The sequence below is a fragment of the Oryza glaberrima genome, chromosome 8 (assembly GCF_000147395.1).
Source record: "Oryza glaberrima chromosome 8, OglaRS2, whole genome shotgun sequence".
NCBI lineage: Eukaryota > Viridiplantae > Streptophyta > Magnoliopsida > Poales > Poaceae > Oryza > Oryza glaberrima.
The window spans coordinates 5,713,821-5,733,899 of record NC_068333.1 but is presented as its reverse complement, the minus strand read 5'-3'; the positions used below and the strand labels follow the sequence as shown (position 1 = coordinate 5,733,899).

The 20,079-nt window shown below is 40.4% G+C and overlaps 1 protein-coding gene and 1 long non-coding RNA gene across 2 annotated transcripts; both read right to left on the bottom strand.

The window, feature by feature from the left end:
- Nucleotides 1–1,968: 1,968 nt before the first annotated feature.
- LOC127781159 (uncharacterized) lies at nucleotides 1,969–4,861 on the bottom strand. The gene is made up of 5 exons (XR_008018933.1): nucleotides 4,383–4,861; nucleotides 3,923–4,300; nucleotides 3,752–3,811; nucleotides 2,296–3,424; nucleotides 1,969–2,200 (listed from the first exon to the last, which is right to left on the bottom strand). It is a non-coding gene; the product is annotated as an uncharacterized LOC127781159 (long non-coding RNA).
- Nucleotides 4,862–10,852: 5,991 nt separating this feature from the next.
- Nucleotides 10,853–13,503, bottom strand: LOC127781494 (probable pectinesterase/pectinesterase inhibitor 32). Its single transcript, XM_052308455.1, has 2 exons — nucleotides 12,956–13,503; nucleotides 10,853–11,929 (listed from the first exon to the last, which is right to left on the bottom strand). The coding sequence occupies exons 1-2, from the start codon at nucleotides 13,419–13,421 to the stop codon at nucleotides 11,202–11,204; spliced, it is 1,194 nt and encodes a 397-aa protein (XP_052164415.1). The 5' UTR covers nucleotides 13,422–13,503; the 3' UTR covers nucleotides 10,853–11,201.
- Between the last annotated feature and the right edge of the window lie 6,576 nt (nucleotides 13,504–20,079).

The window sequence follows — 20,079 nt, the reverse complement described above, 5'->3', positions numbered from 1 at the left end:
GATGTATTGTTGTTGCCTATTCAAATATTCACCCTCTTGAGATTAGTTTATACTTATATAACTTTTCTCATATTAAAAAATGCACATGATGCTGATATACAATCAATGACATTATACATGATGTGGTTTTTTAATGATTAAGGCTAGGTCATGAATTTGTGGCCGCTTTGATGTCATTTTGTACTTTTTAGAGTGAAGTGGTACCTTTAATTTCGATTCTCAAAGTAAAGGATGCTTTTTTATATGTACCTTCAGCATGATCAAGCAATCTTTGAGATGTAACCTTTGATTCTGATTTCCGAAGTATGAATCGACGTGCTTGGATTTTTCTGATAGTTGTGTCACACTTGTAGTTGAGTGAATTTGCTGGTTGAATGGACAAAGGAAGAAAGCTCCGACACCAGAGGTAAGAGTATAGCCATGGTCCACATGATTTTCTGCAAATTTTTTGAGCAGGGTATTGATGTACAGCATGTCTCAATTTATACCATGTAGGTGATATTTTGATTTCATCTAATTGTGATGTATCACTGCACTATTGTAGGAGTTGGCTGAGCTGGAAGCGAGGCGTGAACGTGTCAAGCAAAATATTGAATAACGCATACGATGATTACATATTATATCCTCTCTTATTCTTTTATCCTTAACCCTATATTGATAATAAGAAAGTGTTTTATCCTCTCTTATTCTTTTATCCTTAATATCCGGATGCACATATTATATCTGTATAGTTTATGGACTTACTTTATTACACTCTAATTTTAAGAAAGAGTAATTATTTTACTTAGAAGAAATTTGATTCACTATATAGATTTTATTCAATAGCCTCAAGATATAAACATCTTTGTTTGCTTAGAAAAAATAGTTTATAAAATATATTTCAAGGAATACTTTTATTAGCTGCAATAATACATTAGAATATGCAAGAATTAAGTTTGAATAGTTTAAAAAGTTTAAATGTCATATACTAATTTTCTTTATTTTCTATCTCAACCTTTAATTTCTATATAGCCCAACTACTAAAGCCCAACAAACGGGAAAGTATTTTCTACACCTAGGTGCCATGGCACCTAGATATATCATTATATGCATGTAATTTAAATAGCAGCCCACTTAGTCCACCGTCTTCCTCTTCTCTTTTTTTTTTCCTCGTTCTTTTCCTCTCCCTCACGCTGTCACGCTCTCTCCCAGCGCCGCCGTCCTCCCAGACCACGGCGCCAACACCGTCGTGCTTCGATCCTCACGCCGGCTACCGGACTCCAATCACATAAAAGTTTTCATTTTGTGGGGTTACACAAGTTTTATAAAATGATGTGTAGCTCTCCTGACAATAAAATATATGTGATTTGTAGCTCCTTTTCTACACTGCAGTAACTAATAAAATATCCTAACAAATTAACAGAACAGAAGGGCAAGATACATGTCATTGATGAATAGAACAAAGGGTTAGGAATGTAAAATACCACAAATCTCCATGTCTCAAAATTTGTGTTGCCAGCAGTGAACCAGTTAATAACTCAATATACTTGAAATTGCAGCAAATACTTATATACCACTTTGAATCTTAAATGTTCCACTTCATCATGTTTATATATATAAATAATTGATTTTAGGCCCCTATAGTATAAATAAGCAAGATATACACCCTCCGTCCCAAAAAAAACCAACTTCTGGGAATGAACCTGGACAAGCATTTGTCCAGATTCATCCTCAGAAGTTGTCTTTTTTTGGAAAGGAGTATGAGGCTTTAAGAGTGACGAAAAAAACAAAACCTTCAAAGGATCATTTCTTAATCTCAAATGATCCTTCTATTGAAGCATTTTTATGAACATGAAAAAAACCAAGAAAAATACTATATGGGTAACCCAGATTCAATACCAGAAAGTGGTTGTATTATTTACATCCCACAAGCAATCCTTTGGAGTGGCTTCCTGCCATGTTGGCATAACTTAGGGGGGCTTATCAATTGGAGTGACACTCTCATCTCACTTCTATCATTGTATCAATAGTACAGATCTAACTCTTTAGAACATGAAAAAACTTTAAATTTAACCAGAAATACAATGATTTTTCCTTATTAGTTCAATCCAGCACCTCAAACAACTTCCATTATAATCTGACAGAAAGATAAAACAACATAAGATCATCCGGAGAATGTAGAGTGTCCCACTCATATGAAGGAAGCAACTTCCACAGATATCTACATGAGCTTGACCAAAATGCTATAATGGTAAGTATACTGAAAGAAGAATATGTAAATAGGAAATATAACATAAGAAAGAGGAGCAGCCATACTCGATAATACAATTGGTAAGCCTCCTGCCGCTGCCAGCTCTTCAAACAGCCCTCTTCTATAATGATATTACGTAAGATTCAATAGAGTTCCATCTAAACTGTGCCTATATAATGCAACTAACAAAAGGGGTAATGGAGGGGTCTACTCAAATTCTTTGGTACTTTGGGTTCCACAAATCAAATTACATGTGTCAAGCAAAAATACACAATGCACTAGCATACCTTAGTTCCTCTCTTGCCAGCAACATGCTAAAAAAATCATTTAATAGATATATATGCTTCTGGACAGGGATAAGCTTAATTTCCCAATTATGCCAGTGAGCTGAACAAAACGAAGGTTTGCTTGTATGCTAATGTACAGATGTAAACATAATTGCTCGCACAACAAATTAATTTTCCATGGTAACAGAAGAGCCATATCCCAATTTCACATTAATACCAAGAGGCTGAGCTTTTTCTCATGATACAGAATTTAAAAAAGAAAATAACAAAACCTATTGATGCAACCAAAGCTACCAGCTTATCTTGCATCTATACCATTGAGAGTATGAGGTACATTCTGAAATGCTAAATTGAGCACATGAATTATCATAATGACCACATGCTAGTTTGATTAAAAAAACTATACATGTGAATCTATAAGGACAGTCCTAAACATTCTAGTACATATTAAGTTTATGTTCCTAGCTTGTTGTACATGTCACTGTGAGAGTATTTTACCGGTCACTGTGAAGAAACAAGTAGGGCGGCTAAAAGATGTTTCATTTGGCAGAAAGTATCATGTTCCATTTTACAAAAAGCATCTCACTAATTTCTGTTAAATAGGACTCAGCAGTGGATTTCCCATCAGGTATTCCAAATATCATTTAAGCAGTAAAATCAACGTGTGTGTGCTCCAGAAGAAAAATAAATGAAGCGTGACAAACTGTATTATGAAAGAAAATACTACGTCGTTTTTACTCTGCATAATCTCACACAAAATGTAGATCTACTTCAATCACACTTGAAGCTCTGACCCTAGAAACTCAATCACACATCAAATTCACAAGATTAAACAAAAGGGTGTGAATTCTTGAAAGAACATTCATAAAATCAATGGCTGGCCGTGCCCTGTTGACCTTTAATGAACCTGAGAAAACAGAGATTACTCATTACTGAAGACCCAAAGCCATTACCCCTTACAAATTCATTATGGTTTTGCATCAGCAAGTTTGATTTATCCAGAGTTCATTAGTTGAACATAACTGGAAGCATTTTAGAAAGGTGAATCAAGGTGTTTTTCTAGATGTCACACAAATTTCTATTTCATGTATTTCTAAAAGAACATATCAATATGGAGTTAACAACCCTTACTATAGAGACCATATGCTTTTTAGGGCATGTATGTTTGATAAAAAAAAGTTTAAAACCAATAGTTTCTACAATATGCCAAATATCAATATATAATATTTCTTACCATTTCATGTTTGTCGCGAGGAGCAGCACAACTCCAATCAAGCATCTGCCAATCAGAAGACTAAAAAAAGTATTTTTGTCAATCTCATCCTTTCATGTATGAAATTTTTTTGATAAGACTAAACGGATTTTCTATCACGATTAACTTGCACCACTTAAAGTCATATCTTACCTGGGTTCTTGTCCAATCTTGATTATCACCTTCACATCACAACTTGTATTTGAGATGCATTAGGCCTTGTTGAGTTAATCCATCCCCATGTGGATTGAGGGGAATTTGGAAGGGATTTATTCCAAATCTATTAGGGCCTGAAATTAATTCCCCTCGATCCATTCAGTCTCTTCCTGGTGAGGATAACATAACAAAGCACTTATATGAAGCTACTGCTCTGTCAAGTCCACATCCACCACCGTGTTGCAACCTTGCAACGCAGCTTTGGTGGTAGTAATCGAGGATGGCAGCATGTAAGCATGGGTGAAGGAGAAAGCACTCCAGAATTAGGGATCCACGACTGCTTGCCAGGAATGATTTCTTCAACCAATAACAGAGCTGAAAATGGCACACTTTGTTAATTATCTGAGAAAGTGAGGGCGTCCGCTGCATTATCAAGTTGATGCTAGGAATGGAATACCAGGAAAACGGCGGCATCGGCTATAGACGACCTTGGCTCCGTCGGCGGCGGATGGGGAGGACGTCGGCTCCAGCCGCGGTCGATGGGGAAGAGGGCCGACCTCGAGTGCACGGTGGCGATGATGGTGGCGGCGGCGGCGGAAGGGGCCGCCCTCGGCGCCGGCCGCGGTGGATGGGCGTGGGCAGCGGCGACAGGAGAAGGTCGGCGTGGGCGGCGGCGGCCTCGACGCTGGTATGGCGGTGCGGTGGTGCGTCGTCGCTGATCCGTCGCGAGGAAGAGGGAGGTCCGGCGTTGCGGCGGAGCGAGGAGGCGAGGTCGCTGGTCCGGCGGTGGACCGTCGCGAGGAGAGGAGGCGCAGAGCGAGGATGCGCGCGGGGAGCAAGTAGGCGGAGTCATCGCGCTAGGGATTTGCGCAGCGTAGTCACCGCGTGGGGGATGACATCGCTGGTGGGATGAGATCGGGCGAAATCGCTGGAGGAGATAGAGCTACGGTGTACAGCGGATGGATGAGATTAGATGAGATGCAGATAAACGGTAGAGATTGATCTGGATGATTTCACCCGTAGGATTGAAGGGGGCAACTTCTTCTTTTTATATTAGTATTTATATTTATATTAGTATAGATGTCTTTTTACGTGGTCATATTTTATGAACTGTGATGCTACGTCCTGTTATTTGTGATGGCAATGGACTAACCATATATCAACTTGATGTGCTCTGCTAATGATTATTATGCTCTGTTAGTTCTAAGTTTCTAATTCAATTGACTCACTCTGAATAGATGATGGCTATATATTTATGAATGAATGAATAAGCGAATGCTCACATGAATCAAGTATGTAAATTTTGTAGTACAAAAACTGAAAGCACACTACAGGATTGGTCCTTATATGTGTGCTTGCTTGCAAAAAAAAACTGAATTTCTGAAATTAGTGGCACATTAGCAGAATCAAATCCCTGAATGAGGTTTATTGAATGATGCGGCAATTTGCATGTTCTACAATTTGATAATTATGGCAAGATCTGTACTGTGTAGATAGTTCAATTATAACTTATGAAATCTGACATTGAATAAAAAGAGATGGTGACTAACTTCTTTTGATGATTTACTACTACTATCTATATGTCCTGACATTTATGTATGCTTTACAGAGCAAGTAACACAATTTATGTCATACTTGATTAGAATGGTTGATGAGGCCAATAATTGAACTATTGATCAACTAATTATATATATGCAATTGATCTCGATGCTAAGCTCTTAAATCTACTCTAATCTATCTATTGTACAAGGTTTTCTAGTCATTAATCTTAATGCTTCCAATTTTACTGGAAGTTACTGTTGTGGTGAACTCCATTCGGTGAATTTTTGAGATTTTTCTCATGTGCAGTTCTTCGGTATGCCCATCTACCAAACGACATATGCAACCGACTAGGAATCACCCTAGAAAGAATCATCCTCGAAAACTCCGGTACCTGGTGCAAAGTAATCGTCACTAGACACCTCACATCCTGCATCCAAGTTTAAAAACAACAAGGGATGGGTCAATACATTAGGTATTGCCAAGTCCTACCCAAACCTTGGGAAACCTAGGACTATTTCAAGCTGAGATCAAGGGTGGCTATATTTGTGGCTCATTTTCAGCATAAAGCAAATTTTGTTTTACAATAGTAAATAATACTCCCTCCGTTCCATAATATAAGGCACAACTACTTTTTTTGGATGTTCCATAATATAAGGCACACATGCATGCATACAATTAATTAGTACCCTCTTATTCATTAAATTATTATTTTTTAAATCCTCTACCCTTAAGATCTTTAATTCTATTGGATGCATGCATTATATTTATTAGGGTGATCTAAACTAGAAGATGATAGTAATTGTTTCTTGGTCTTTGAATTAAAGGTGGTTGTGCCTTATATTTTGGAACAGAGAGAGTAGTAGATTGCAACGAAACTTTGTAAATCAAAGGATAAACAACAGTAATAGTAACATTAATGTTATCAGAGTACCATCCTTGTGCCCTCCATGGCAACAAGTAACAATTTTATTCTTAACCCACGCTGGGCAAAAATCATCACCATTATTCACCATACCCATTTCACAATTTATTTAACAAAAATCACCAACACTATGCTTGTATCATTTCACCAAGTCGCTCATGACCGTGAACACGGCTAATCGATTAGTTTAGACTCTGCAGAGTTTATGCACTTTACCCACATGACACAGGCTAGCAATCATGTAAACCATGCCACGCGATACCAAACCGGTACTCGTTTTGCTAGCCTGTGACGAAGCCACTACATTGCTCAAAGATTAACCTTGCATGAGCATGGAGAGTGTTTCTCCACATTGGCCATGAACCAATGCCACTAGGAAAGGTGGGCCCTAACCTAATCCTAACGCTGTGAGGCGAACAAATCCGCTCCCTCAACGAGGCACTATCCGTTATATTGGATATGCTCAGACGCCCATGCCATATGGTGAACGCAACTGTTCCCATAGAGGGTCACATGGGTAGCTCCTATGAACCACGCTCACACTAGTCCCTACTACAACGGCATCCCAATGCAAGGTTAAGCAATAAGCAACATAAGAAGCTAAGGTTACCCCATAACCAACACACGTGGTTGCACTGTAATCTTAGTTGGTGACATATAGTTTAGTCCTTAATTGACCCAGGCGAACACTCCCCCTATCGGTGCACAACTACTATCATATGCACACTACTTGCCACCCAAGTCGAAAAGAATTATTTTCAATTTCCCATTTTCATAGAGAACAAAGATAACTCCTCTGTAAAATTATCCCATTTGTAAAGAATGATTATCATGTCATATATAACCATCAGTAATTTTTTTCTAAGCATGGCTAAGCAAGTAGCTATAGTAGTAGCTCGAATATACCCACAATGTGCTTGTACAACACCCATATATACTCAGCCTAGGGCTTCAACAGTAATGATAATCAATATATCAAGTTAGATAATGCGGCAATTAGGTCATTTTTTACCAATATCCCATTTTTATAAAACATCGCATGCAATTTATTCAATAGTAAAGCATTTGCGAAAATATACGACTCAACATGATCGAAGGAGGAATTGAATAGGACTTGCCTTGCTCAGTTGGTTGCTCAAATAACTCTTGGTCCTGCACACTCTCACCAACGGCAACAATCGATTCGTCCTCTATCTAAATTTAAACATGCATTCAAATGAACATCCAATAAAACTCCAAGATAAAATATGATGCATGGGTGCATGAACATGTTTAGTGTAAAGAGGGTGATTTAATATACATTTAGGAGAAAGAATCGCTTAAATACGATGCTGTATGTGCAAGTTATCGTGTTTCATTAAAGTACGGTAAATACCACGCTTACTATTCAAATTTAAATTAGTGAAAATTTTCACAACAGTGGTGATAATTTTGAGTGTACAGTATTAAAGAGAGCATTATTATGAATCTAACAAAGTTTGGTTCACCTCAATCGGAGTTAAAATAAATTCTCTATGATTTTCCAAAGTTTCAGCATTTTATAGTGCATAAATAATTAACTGGAACCGTTTTCTTAGATTGATTAATTTCTCTTTACAAAAGGCTGAAGCGTACTGTCTAGAGTACGCTTTCCTACATGGAAAACGTATATTGATAGTGCGCATCCACTTAAAACAGTGGGGTCCACATGTAAGTGTCTCGTAGATTTATATCTCCAACCCTATACTTTTTGTATTTACGTATAAGTCCAAGGTCCCACTTGTAAGTGAATTGGCGCTTTGTATCGGGAACCCTAGAGTTTTTCTTATTTACGAACGGGTCCGGTCTTCTTCCCCGACAGGAAGGAACGAGGGGAGCGGCATGGGGGCGGCTCGGGACGGCCTTGCCGGCGGCGAGCGGCGGAGGGGCTGGCTAGGGCGGAGGAAGGGGTGGCTAGAGGAGGTCCTCGCGCTACACCTAGGGGCGGAGGCGCAGCCGGGGGTGTCTAAAGGCAGCGAGCGCCATGGCCGGCGTTGGCGGCGGTTCTGGACGTCGGCCGCCGGCGTGCTACGATCGACAGCGATTCGATTCCTTGCTAGGGGAGGGCCTAGGGACTACGAGAATCCTTAACCCGTGCGTGGTTGGAGTGGAGACGGTCCGAGGCGGCGTGGCGACGAGCTCCCGAGGTGGTCGGCGGCGACAATGGTGGCGGCGGCTCTCCGGTCGAGGGGTCCTAAAATAGATTGCGGAAATGGACTTAGGGAGGTCTTGGGAGCGTGCTGGCGCAGGGGAATGGAAGGCAGCTCACTGAGGCGACGGCTCGATGGTGTGGGTTCGGCGGCGGGGCACGACGGTGGCGCAGCCGTTCCCGGCGAATCGGAGGGTTTCGGGCTTCGGCTTTGGGAGTGGAGGTTGAGGGTGGTGTGGAGAGTTAGCTGGCGCGAGGGAGGAGCGAGGGGCGGATGCGGAGGCTGTCGTGATGCGTTCGGCGTCTCGCGCGCGCAGGCGGTGTCGGCGGAAACACGACGTCAGCGGGGCAGAGGGAAGGCTAGCGCGGCATCGGCTTTACAGGATTTGCAGAGGGAGGTGCAGGGGGTAGGCAGAGGGAGACAGGGCGGTCGGTCTCGCCTTGTCGCTTCGGGCGTCGGCTTTGGCAGGGGTCGGCGGCTCCGGGTTAGCGAGGCGCGCGGCGAGGCCGGCTTTGCAGGCAGGAGACTTGGAGGCAGGGGCATCGGCTTTGCAGACGGCAGACGCAGGTCGGCGGCCCTGCAGAGGGAGGCAGCAACGGTCGGGTTCGTCGCGTCTCGTCGCTCCGGGCAGAGGGGCGGCGTCGGTTGGGCGTGGCGGCTGCGAGGCAAGCGCTGGGCGCGGCAGGGCATCGGGCAGAGGCGGCGTCAGCTTTGCACAGCCTTGCAGCGAGATTCGCGGGCAGAGGAAGAATGGGCGGCTTGGAGGCGACGACCTTCGGCTCGCATCCTATGTGTTCGATGGAATGCCTGCAAGGAAAGAGAGGGGAAGAAATAGGAGAGAGAGATGGGGTGCTGGGCCACTGGCAGGTGGGGTCCAGGGTGCTTGGGCCCATTGATCAGAGAGAGATAGGGAGATGAGAGGTCAGGAACATTCCTTTCCAAGGATTTTTAGAGAGGTCCGAGGGTTTGTCGAATTTTTTTCGGAATAGCTACATTGCTCAAAAGCATGCGCCAATTTTATTGGAAGTTACTGTTGTGGTGAACTCCATTCGGTGAATTTTTGAGATTTTTCTCATGTACAGTTTGTTTTTTGAAAATTCAAACAAGTTTCTTTCTTTTATTCCAATTTAAATTAATTTTGGGTGCTTTCATCTTTTTAATTGAGATGCAAAAACCGAGTTATATCTAATTGAATTTGTTGTTTATTATTTATCATCATTATTCTTATTTTTTTTTCTCTAATTTAATTTATATATGCAAAATGAAATGATGCATAGAAAATCTAAAAACAACTAAATCAAATTTTCACCACAATAATATAAATGATTTTTTTTCATTATATTGAATTTCCAAGTTTCTACAGTTTGGGTTTGTTACAGCTATTCCATTCATGGAATGGTTACAGCTCAACAGAGCTTACTCGGTGGAATAATTTTGAAGATTTCCACTAATTTGTTTTTAAATGGAATTGTGGTCAGATCTGGAATATTTGGCACTGCACTTAAGTCCCTCGAGGTCTCTAAAATTGAAGTTGCTCTGAGATTAGGGACTGATTTGTAATTATTCTAGAACTCATAGTCAGTTTTGCAAGGGTATCAATTGTCCATAAATTTTTTGGTAGATAAATTAATGCTTATATATGATTTAGTCGTGCATCTATTTGCTTGCTGGGATTAAAATTATTTGCTCTAGTTTTATTTCATTTTCTCGGTTAGTATATTGATTTGTTTTATGATTTAGACCGTCAGGAAAATTGGTCTCAAGGCAGAAAAAAAATAAAAAACCACAATGCCACAATGCAATCCACATGCCAATATGGATTACTAAACAATACTTTCTCGACACATTATGAAAATGAACTAGCAAGTATAGCCACACACAAACTGATTCATCCATTAAAATTTAAGCAAACTTCCAAGTCCTTCAAGTTTTAACCAATATACACATACAACCAGCAGTTCACCGTCAAGTACAATTTTTTATCACCCACTACAAAGTAAACATGGGACTACTTGTCTTCCGGCAGTAATAATCCAAGCTGAAGATCAGACAGCGAATGCACCATCTTATACCTTTTCCAAACATTTTATCTCGAGCTATTTTCACCTCTTTTACATGTCTTCTAAATGTAACAGATTGTGGTAAAAACAAATCAAGATATATGAGAAAACAATATTGTAAGCTGAATAAGATGACATATGCGAAAAAATTGTAGTTAATGAGGATACTATGAACTAAATAAATATCGAATACAATTAAATGACAGGGTAAATATCTTTCACATCAACAGGATAATAACTGAGTAATCATATGGCAGCTAATCATCAGATCAATACAAACATATATACAGTGCTTATTCCTCGTTCAGACAGTGCATAAAGAAAGAAAATTAAGTTACAAACCATTAACCATCGCAATACACACAGCCACATCGGAGCACATCGAGATCATACAGTACCAGTTACAAACCATCATATCGCATATACACACACACAGGAGCACGCATGCATCATACAGTACCAGTTACGTACAAACCATGGCATACTACACACACAGGAGCTAGCACATCGAGATCGATGATACAATACCAATACCAAGCAAATATAGGCAGGCAAACAGTAAATAAAGAGAGTAGCAGGTATTATTACAGACCGAGATCGAGATCGAGATGGTACGGGACGTTGGTCTCTGGCAGCCAACTGCCACCGTCGATGAAGCTGTCAACGGTGAAATTGCGTACCTCGTGTGGTGCAAGAAGGTGGAAACCATGCCAGTTAACACGCTGGGTGACGTTGGCCCCAGCCCCAGTGTTGTTGTACTCCGCGTAGTAGACGGTGCTGGCGGTGGAGCGCTCGTCGGTGGCGTTGTTGATGCGCCACGCCACCCATCCCTTGGGATTGACCACGTTGCCGTCCAAGTAGGACGACATGAAGATGACGCGGGAGTACGGGTGCCAGGGGCGGCCCAGGTAGGTGTCCACGCCCCTCAGGTCCTCCTTGGTCGACACGTTGCACTCCTGAAAGACGAAACCCGAGCGTGCGACGACGGGCTCGGAGTCGTTCGTGTGGCGGCGCCCTTGCGCGGTGATGGTGTTGTGGGAGCCCTCCAACGGGCGACGCACCAGGAGGTGGCACATCTGGAAGACGGCCGTCGCCTCGCCCCACACGAAATCAATTGTCCCGGAGATAACACATTCCCTGTAGAACTGCCTGTAAACATCTGCCAGCAGCGTGTCCTGGTAACCCGTTATCTCGCACCTGAAGAAGACGGCGCGATCCGACTTCACCACCACCGCCGCCGCCTGCATTGCCTGCGGCCCCGCGGTGTTCTCCACCGTAAGCTCTCGCGCGATGAACCCGTCCTTTTGCACGTCTGTACGTACGTATATCAATTACTGTACTATATATCAACAAGTTCCATGCATGCATGTGTATGTATATATCAATTTGCACCATGCATGTACGCACGCATGCATGCATATATATAAAATTTTTTGCTACTGGCCGGTTAATTTGACGTTAAACTTTTAGCAGGCTAAAATCACACAGTTTAATTAGTGCTCCCTTATATATATCGATCATCTTAAAGAAATCAAAGCACGTACGGAGGTGAAGCTAGAGTTGATCCTATATATGATCCATGTCCACTATGAAAGAGCAGGGTGTCTAGCTAGCTACCAACTGAGCAAGCACGTTATTTTGATATAATTATGTAGGCAAAACAAAAATTACATTGCAGTTTTATACTGTAAGTAGTTACAGTTATATAACTTTATTGTATTAACTTACATTGTAGCTTTTAGTTTTTTGTTTTAAATTAGCAAATATAAATTATGTAATATAACGATCCAGCATAATAACTGTACAATATATCTACTTGATATTGTAAGTATACACAAGCTTAATAGCATTTTAAAATTCAATTATTCTTTTATTATGAAACCCGCTCTCTAAATTAATTACAGTGTAAATACAATGTTCTTAATTACACTATAATTTACATAAAGTTCTAATGCAATATATACGTGTGTGCGCGTACGTATGTAACCTTTTTATTCTAAAGTTTTGTAAAGTAATTTATTTGTAGTGCATTTTCTAACTAGGATACTTGTTTCTTTAATCTGGTCAAAGAGTTTTATGTGTCTTATATTGCTCTAATGTAGACTATATCATGTTAATCGGGCGGTATAAAAATCTGTGTGATTTATTCCGTTGAAAATTTGTTGACAAACAAATAGCTAGTCCCGCTATATACACACACACACACGTACGCATCGATCATCTAGCTAGCTACTAATTAATTAGTGATTAGTCGTCATAATTAATACACATGTACGTAGTAAGCACAAATCTAGTCAAATATTTATATATGTACTGGGAAACGATTTCATTTACTTACTCAGTGTGCCCGTACAGGCCGTCCCCCGATTCATGTTTTTGCTCTTCCTGCCGCTGATTATCGTACGCCCGATCCCGTCGCCTATGATGGTAATATTAGGCCTCCATATCTCAACGTCTTCGACGTACTTGCCAGCTTTCACATGGATTGTGTACCGGCGCCCGCTCGTGTCCGCCTCTGCTGCCTTCACGGCTTGCTTGATGGTAGTGTACTGGCCGGTGCCGTCGGCCGCCACGACGGCATCCACCGCCATGCCGGCCACAGACATCCCCAGGAGGCGCCGGTCTCCGGGTCGCACCCAGAGAGGCAGCTGCAGCTGGCCCTGGCCGCCCCAAGTCGACGACGACTCGGCAGCTGCCCCGGCCACGGCGCCGGCGGCGAGTTGCTCCTCCGTGGCTACCAGCCACAGGAGGAACGGGACTACTACCCAGTAGCGAAGCAGCGCTGCTTTGTAGTACTGCTTCATCTTGCTAGCTAATGATGATAGAAAAAGCTCTGATCGATCGATCGATGTATCTGTCTGTCTTGCAGCGCCTCGCAGTCCACCACTGCCTACCTATTTATACAACCACTCCAACTCTTCATGCTGCATATGCATGCCCAACAAGGGCTGGAGAAAGCTATGTGCACTGCATGTTACTAATGGAACCAACAACTACGACTGAGGCCGGCCGGCCGGCCGGGGTCCCCATGCATTTGCATGTCTTGCTTCCTCTCTTTCTCTTTCGATTGAAGAAACACCAATAGTTAATTCATGCATGGTTGCTCTCACTGTGTGTTCTCTTGTGCAACTGAGGAGCTAGCTAGTACAACTTCAGTACGTACTTATAAACTCTTTTGATTTCGTTATTTTTATTAATTATGTCCCGGGTTAGATTTCATGTGTTTTTTTCCCTGATTTCACCACTGTAGTCTCTCTCCTCTCTCTCTCTCTCTCTCTCTCTCTCTCTCTCTCTCTCTCTCTCTCTATATATATATATATATATATATATATATATATATATATATATATATATATATATATATGCATATGCATTTCAATAAGTATAACTTTTCGGTTTTAAGTTAAGAATTACTTATTTATTTCATTCCCATAAGAAAAAGGGACTAGCTAAGAAACTGTCGAGTGTTTTTTAAGGGGAAAATTTTCAAATCTAACTATAGTAAATAATTTCATTAGAACTATACTATAATAATAATAACTTGTATATATGTATTAAAATAATATATGCAACTTTATATCTAATTTATATAAAGATAACAATGTAGTTATAGTGTAGTTACACTATAGTTACAATGTAATTACAATGTAATTATAGTGTAACTACAATGTAACTAGCATGGAACTGGAATGTAACTTAGATGTAACTTGAACAAATCTACCATAAACATGCGATGATGAGACTAGCTTATGAAAAAAGGGTTTAGATCCGATAGCAAAATATCTTAGCACAAATCTTAGAACGGAATTGACGGCCAAAAAATTTGACAGTTTTCACTCAAGAAAACTGTCGACAGTCATCTAGCAGTTCCGAACAAAAATAGGCATGTTAATTAATATTGGGGTACTCCATTAATATATATGTGCATATATATATATATATACATACATACATACATATATATATATATATATATATATATATATATATATATATATATATATATATATACATACATACATACACACACACACACACACACACACACACACACACACACACACACACACTAGCTAGCTACAATTAAGCAGGCATGCAGGGGCCACTTTTTTCATAACACAACAAATTGTAAAACTACCAAAAGAGCTAGCGCTAGCTATAGCTAATAGCTATATATGATCTATATATAACAGGATATGGATTATTCCCCCCACCGATAGTTAGTTATAGTAGTACTGGTCCTCGATCTAATGCTCTCTTCTAGCTAGGAGTAGTGCGTATTGATTGGTCGGCTGGTCATTCTGTGTTGCAGCGAAGAGCTATCTAATTAGTTAACTAGTAACATACAGCGATCCGTCGGCCTCTCCGTGCATGTTGCAACGAAAAACTATCTTACTAACATGCAGCTAGCCGACCGGCTGGACGATGAAACCAGTCAATCGAAGATATAGTTAGCTAGTAGATCGATCGTGCTGTAGTGGATCCACATGCATATGTCCATGCGTCATGCATATATGGGACGACAGACACGGATGGCCGGCATTCGATCGATATATGGTCTTACCGCAGATCTATCATCGATCGGTATATGTAAGACTAACAAAGCTAGCAGTGGCTAGTTAAACATTCACAGAGGTTCAATTCCTAACTTTCCTACTATAGTCTATACGTCTGCTCTCAGCTAGCTTGCTCTCTATATATCGAGCAAGCGATCGTGCCGCCTATGTTGGCTATATATGATGATTACATTTTAACTTATCGACAAATTCTCTCCTAAAATTATAATCATAACATAACTGTATTATTATAATTTATATATAATTACATTAATTACAACCTGTATGCATGTAATTTTTAAAAATCCTGTGGTAACATACTATTACCGTGAATCCCCTCACCTGTCCATGGACAGTGATTATTAATGGCAAATTTTGTCAAGAACATCGCGACTTCGTGGTTTTAGCAGTAGGACACTACACAAATTCACTTTTTGGAGCAAAACACTCTCTAAACGTGGTTATTTGCTAGCGAACACTGTGCGTCCGTACCAATCAAATAATAAAAATAGTGTATTCGTCCTAACAAAGTGATAGGGGCCCAAATATTTACGCGGAGTGACCAAATTGCCCCTTATTTCTCTTCCTCTTTCTCTTCCTCACTTCTTCCTTCTCTCTTGCTATATCTCTCTCATTTCTCTGTTCTTCGGCGAGGCGTGCGAGCTGAGAACGGCCGCCGTTATAAGTGTAACAGTATGCGCAGCGATGACAAAGGTGCGGTGGAGGAGTACGAACGGTATCATGTGTCTCTCCACCGGACAGCCCTCCCCCCCAAGTCGCCATTACCCGATCTGCTCGACTCGTAATCGACGCCGCCGGCTCGGTTGCTCCAGCGTGGCACCGTTGTCTGATCCGTTCAGCTCGACGCCAGCGAATAGCGACGGCCGTCCTCAACGTCCAATCCAGAGCCGACCAAGCTCTCATCCCTCTCTACACGAGGACGGTGGTGATGGAGACAAGCCCTTCAAAGCAGAGGACTGGCATCAAGGAGGATCCAATGCGGCCTGGAGAGGAGGCGAGGGTGGCACCGGTCGGTGAGGTGGAGTGTCGCGGATGAGTCGGGGTAGAGCGGTGCGTCGAGCAGGCCTGTTCTCTTAGGGAGCCGGCGGGGTGGTCAATAGGGTCCGCGTGGAAGCCTAGGCTGAGCCGACCGATGGTGCGGTTTCAGGAGAAGGCATCGGCCGGAAGAGGAACTGAGGAGGACGTACAGCGGAGAAGACGGTGTCGTCCTTGATCCAGAGAAGCAACGGTGCGAAGGATTGCTGGGTGTACGTAGCCGAGGCGCCATGCGGGTGATGGAGGCGGAGGAAGACGATGCCGTGCTACCAAGGTCGGCAGCTCCGACTGATGCAGTGAAGAGGGGTCTGTCGGAAGCATGCAGTGAATGGGCAGGAAGAAGAGGACTAATATGACAAGTGGGGCCAGTGGTATTTTTTACCTTTGATTTTTCATGTTGTTTCTTTCTCCTATTCATATTTCACTTGCATGAATCTTGAAAAAAAATCTAAATTCAAAATTATGTGAAAGTTATATACATGTTACGTACATTAAAGTAATATGTAAATTACAATATAATTACACTATAATTATATTTATATTTGATAAATTTTTGTGAGGAAATTTGTCAATAAATATATAGAAAATTGTTACGTAGCGACCTCCTACTCAGAGCGCATAGGGGCTTGGCTAACTAGTAATTTGCATGTGCTAAAGCTACGTTATTATTTTGTGTTGTAATTCAAATTATATAATTGATATGACAATATATGTTTTGACAGTAAGCATATAATGAAATATATTTATGAATTGCATGGGCTATAGTAAGGCAGTTGAAAAGGAGATATAATGAAGGGATCATTTCACCGGAAACAATTTCCTGTTTTGCAGGAAACCCACAATTTAGGCGATTGTGCCCTCGAAGAAGAGGGGCAGCATGGAGATGATGCAATGCTGCCTAATTAAGCATTATTTTTTAATAATGGAAAATCATCAATTTCAGTATTGGACACAACAGCCTGTCATTCCCAAATTGTTCCTATAGTCCAAGCTTAACTTGCATCTGGAATATTTCCTTCCTGCTTTTTTTCCCTATCCTTTTTTTTTCGAAAAACTGTAAACAAGGTCATGCAGGAATTTATATCATGTCAATATATGAAAAATACACGAGCTAGCTTATGGTATACAAAAGATTAAAAAACAATCATAGAGTTATTTGATCTTGGATGAAAAATACAGGTGCTAGCTTATGAAAAGCACTGCAATCACTGATAAAAAGAAGCTTACTAATTAAGCAAGTGCCTGAAGAGGCCGGCCGGGGTCCCCATGCATTTGCATGTGTTGCTTCGTCTCTTTCGATTGAAGAAACACTAAAAGTTAATTCATGCATGCATGCATGGTTGCTCTCACTGTGTTCACTTGTGCAACTGAGGAAAAAGCTACTTCCTCCGTTTCGTAATGTAAGTCATTCTACTATTTTCTATATTCATATTAATGTTAATGAATCTAGATAAATATATATATATATAGATTCATTAATATTAATATGAATGTGGAAAATACTAGAATGACTTACTTTGTGAAACGGAGAGAGTAGCTAGCTAGCTAGTACAACTTTAGTACGTACTAATTATAAACTCTTTTGATTTGGTTATTTTTATTATGTCCCTGGTTAGATTACATGTTTTGTTTTCTCCGACTTGAATAAGTATAAATTTTCGGTTGTAAGTTAAACTTACTTATTTCATTCCCATGAGAAAAATAGGCGCCATTTTAATAATGGGGTACTCCATTAATATATATGTGCATAAATTAAAAAATATATATGTATACACACTAGCTAGCTACAATTAAGCAGGCATGCAGGGCCACTTTTTTTATAACACAACAAATTGTAAAACTAGCAAGAGCTAGCTATAGCTAGAAGCTATATATATGATCTATATGGATTATTCCCCTACCGATTAGCTAGTTATAGTAGTACTGGTCCTTGATCAATCTAATGCTTCTCTTCTAGCTAGGAGAAGTATGTATTGATTGGTTGGCTGGCCATTCTGTGTTGCAGCGAAGAACTATCTTGGTAACTAGTAACATGCAGCGATATATCCGTCGGCCACTCCGTGTTGCAGCGAAAAACTATCTTAGTAACATGCAGCCGACCGGCTGGACGATGAGACCAGTCAATCGAACATATAGCTAGCTAATAGAGATCGATCGTACTGTAGTGGATCCACATGCATATGCCCATGCATCATGCATGCATGGGACAGACACGGATGGCTGGCATTCGATCTTACCGCAAATCTATCATCGATCAATACAACAAATTAAGCTAGCAATGCTAATTAAACATTCATAGAGGCTTATTAATTCCTACTTTGCTACTGTACAAGTCATACTAGATGCTATGTACTGTAGCTCTCACCTAGCAAGCTCTCTATATACCGAGCGCGCCATCGAGCGCGTTCACGTGGCTGGCCGCCCTGCTGGCGTGCCGCCTGTGTGTTATACATATCTGATAATTACATTTTAACTTGTCGACAAATTCACTTCTAAAATTATAATCATAGCATAATTATATTACTATAACTTATGTATAATTATATTAATTATAACTTGTATGTATGTAATTTTTAAAAATCCCGTGGTAACATACTATTACCTTGAATCCCTCACTTGTCCACGGACAGTCATTTTTTCACTTTCCCACTTGCTTGAATCTCGAAGGAAATCTAGATTTAAAATTATGTGAAAGTTATATAGATGTTACATTAATGTTATAGGTAAGGTATAATACAATTACACTATAATTATATTTACATTTGATAAATTTTTAAAAGAAAACTTATTGCGCACGTAGCTCTGAGCCGTAGGGGCTTGGCTAATTAAAGTTAAGAACCGACATAATGACCGCATAAATGAAATATATGTATACCATTGTGCTTGTTCTCAATTAAACCGCTCATATATGGTACTCCCTCCGTTTCATATTATAAGTCGTTTGACTTTTTTTAATCAAAGTTCTTTAGATTTGATTAAGTTTATAGAAAAAAATTAGTAACATTTACAACACCAATTAGTTTCACTAAATTTAATACTAAATATATTTTGATAATATGTTTGTTTTGTATTGAAAATATTCACTACCAGACTCATGACCTATCCTGAAGAGGAAGAAAATGTCTCAAGTCTCTTTGCTCCTCTTTCTCGAATCTTTGGAATTATGTCATGCTGCAAATGGCAGTAAAAACAAGTCAAAACTAGCGGTTGTGCTCAAGGCAAAATTTAGGTATGCACTAGTTCAATGCCCATGCTTTAGGGATATATTTTTCTATGCAAGTAAGGAAAACAGCAATAATACACATTTAATCCCTTTTAGTTCTATGCAAGTAAGAAAAACTCCAAAAATACACATATGAGGCTGTGATATATCACTTTTAATCCCATGGGAAGTGAAACTTTGAACTGTAAACAAAAATTTGTGAAATATTATTTCAGTTTGAAGAAAGAACATGTTGGGCCTCAATAATTCAAATAGAAAGAAATACATTTCAGAACTCAACCCATTTAATTATAAACACTGCCCTCAACACATTTTATTATATATGCGCAAATGAGTTAGATATGCTTGTTTCTATTGTTCACACCTAATATAAAACATGTATATTTTACATATTCTTGTTGTTATACATGTATGGTTTTACGTTTAGATTGTCATGATTTACTCTCTAGTTTTCTAGATTAAATATTACGATGAATTGCTTATAATCCCAAACAAATGAGACACCGCAGCCCCGATGTTGGAGTGGAGGAGATCATGGTTGCGTGGCTTGCTGTGGGCGCTACAAGCGACCGGAGCTGAGCAGCACTTGTGATTGTGGTCGTGGGTGGCGGACTGGCGGATGCGGAG

Excerpts from the sequence above, each read along its gene's own strand:
- LOC127781494 (XM_052308455.1), bottom strand. The coding sequence starts at position 13,421 with ATGAAGCAGTACTACAAAGCAGCGCTGCTTCGCTACTGGGTAGTAGTC. Across the intron at positions 11,930-12,955 it reads GGCCTGTACGGGCACACTGA|ACGTGCAAAAGGACGGGTTC; the intron begins GTAAGTAAATGA and ends ACGTACGTACAG.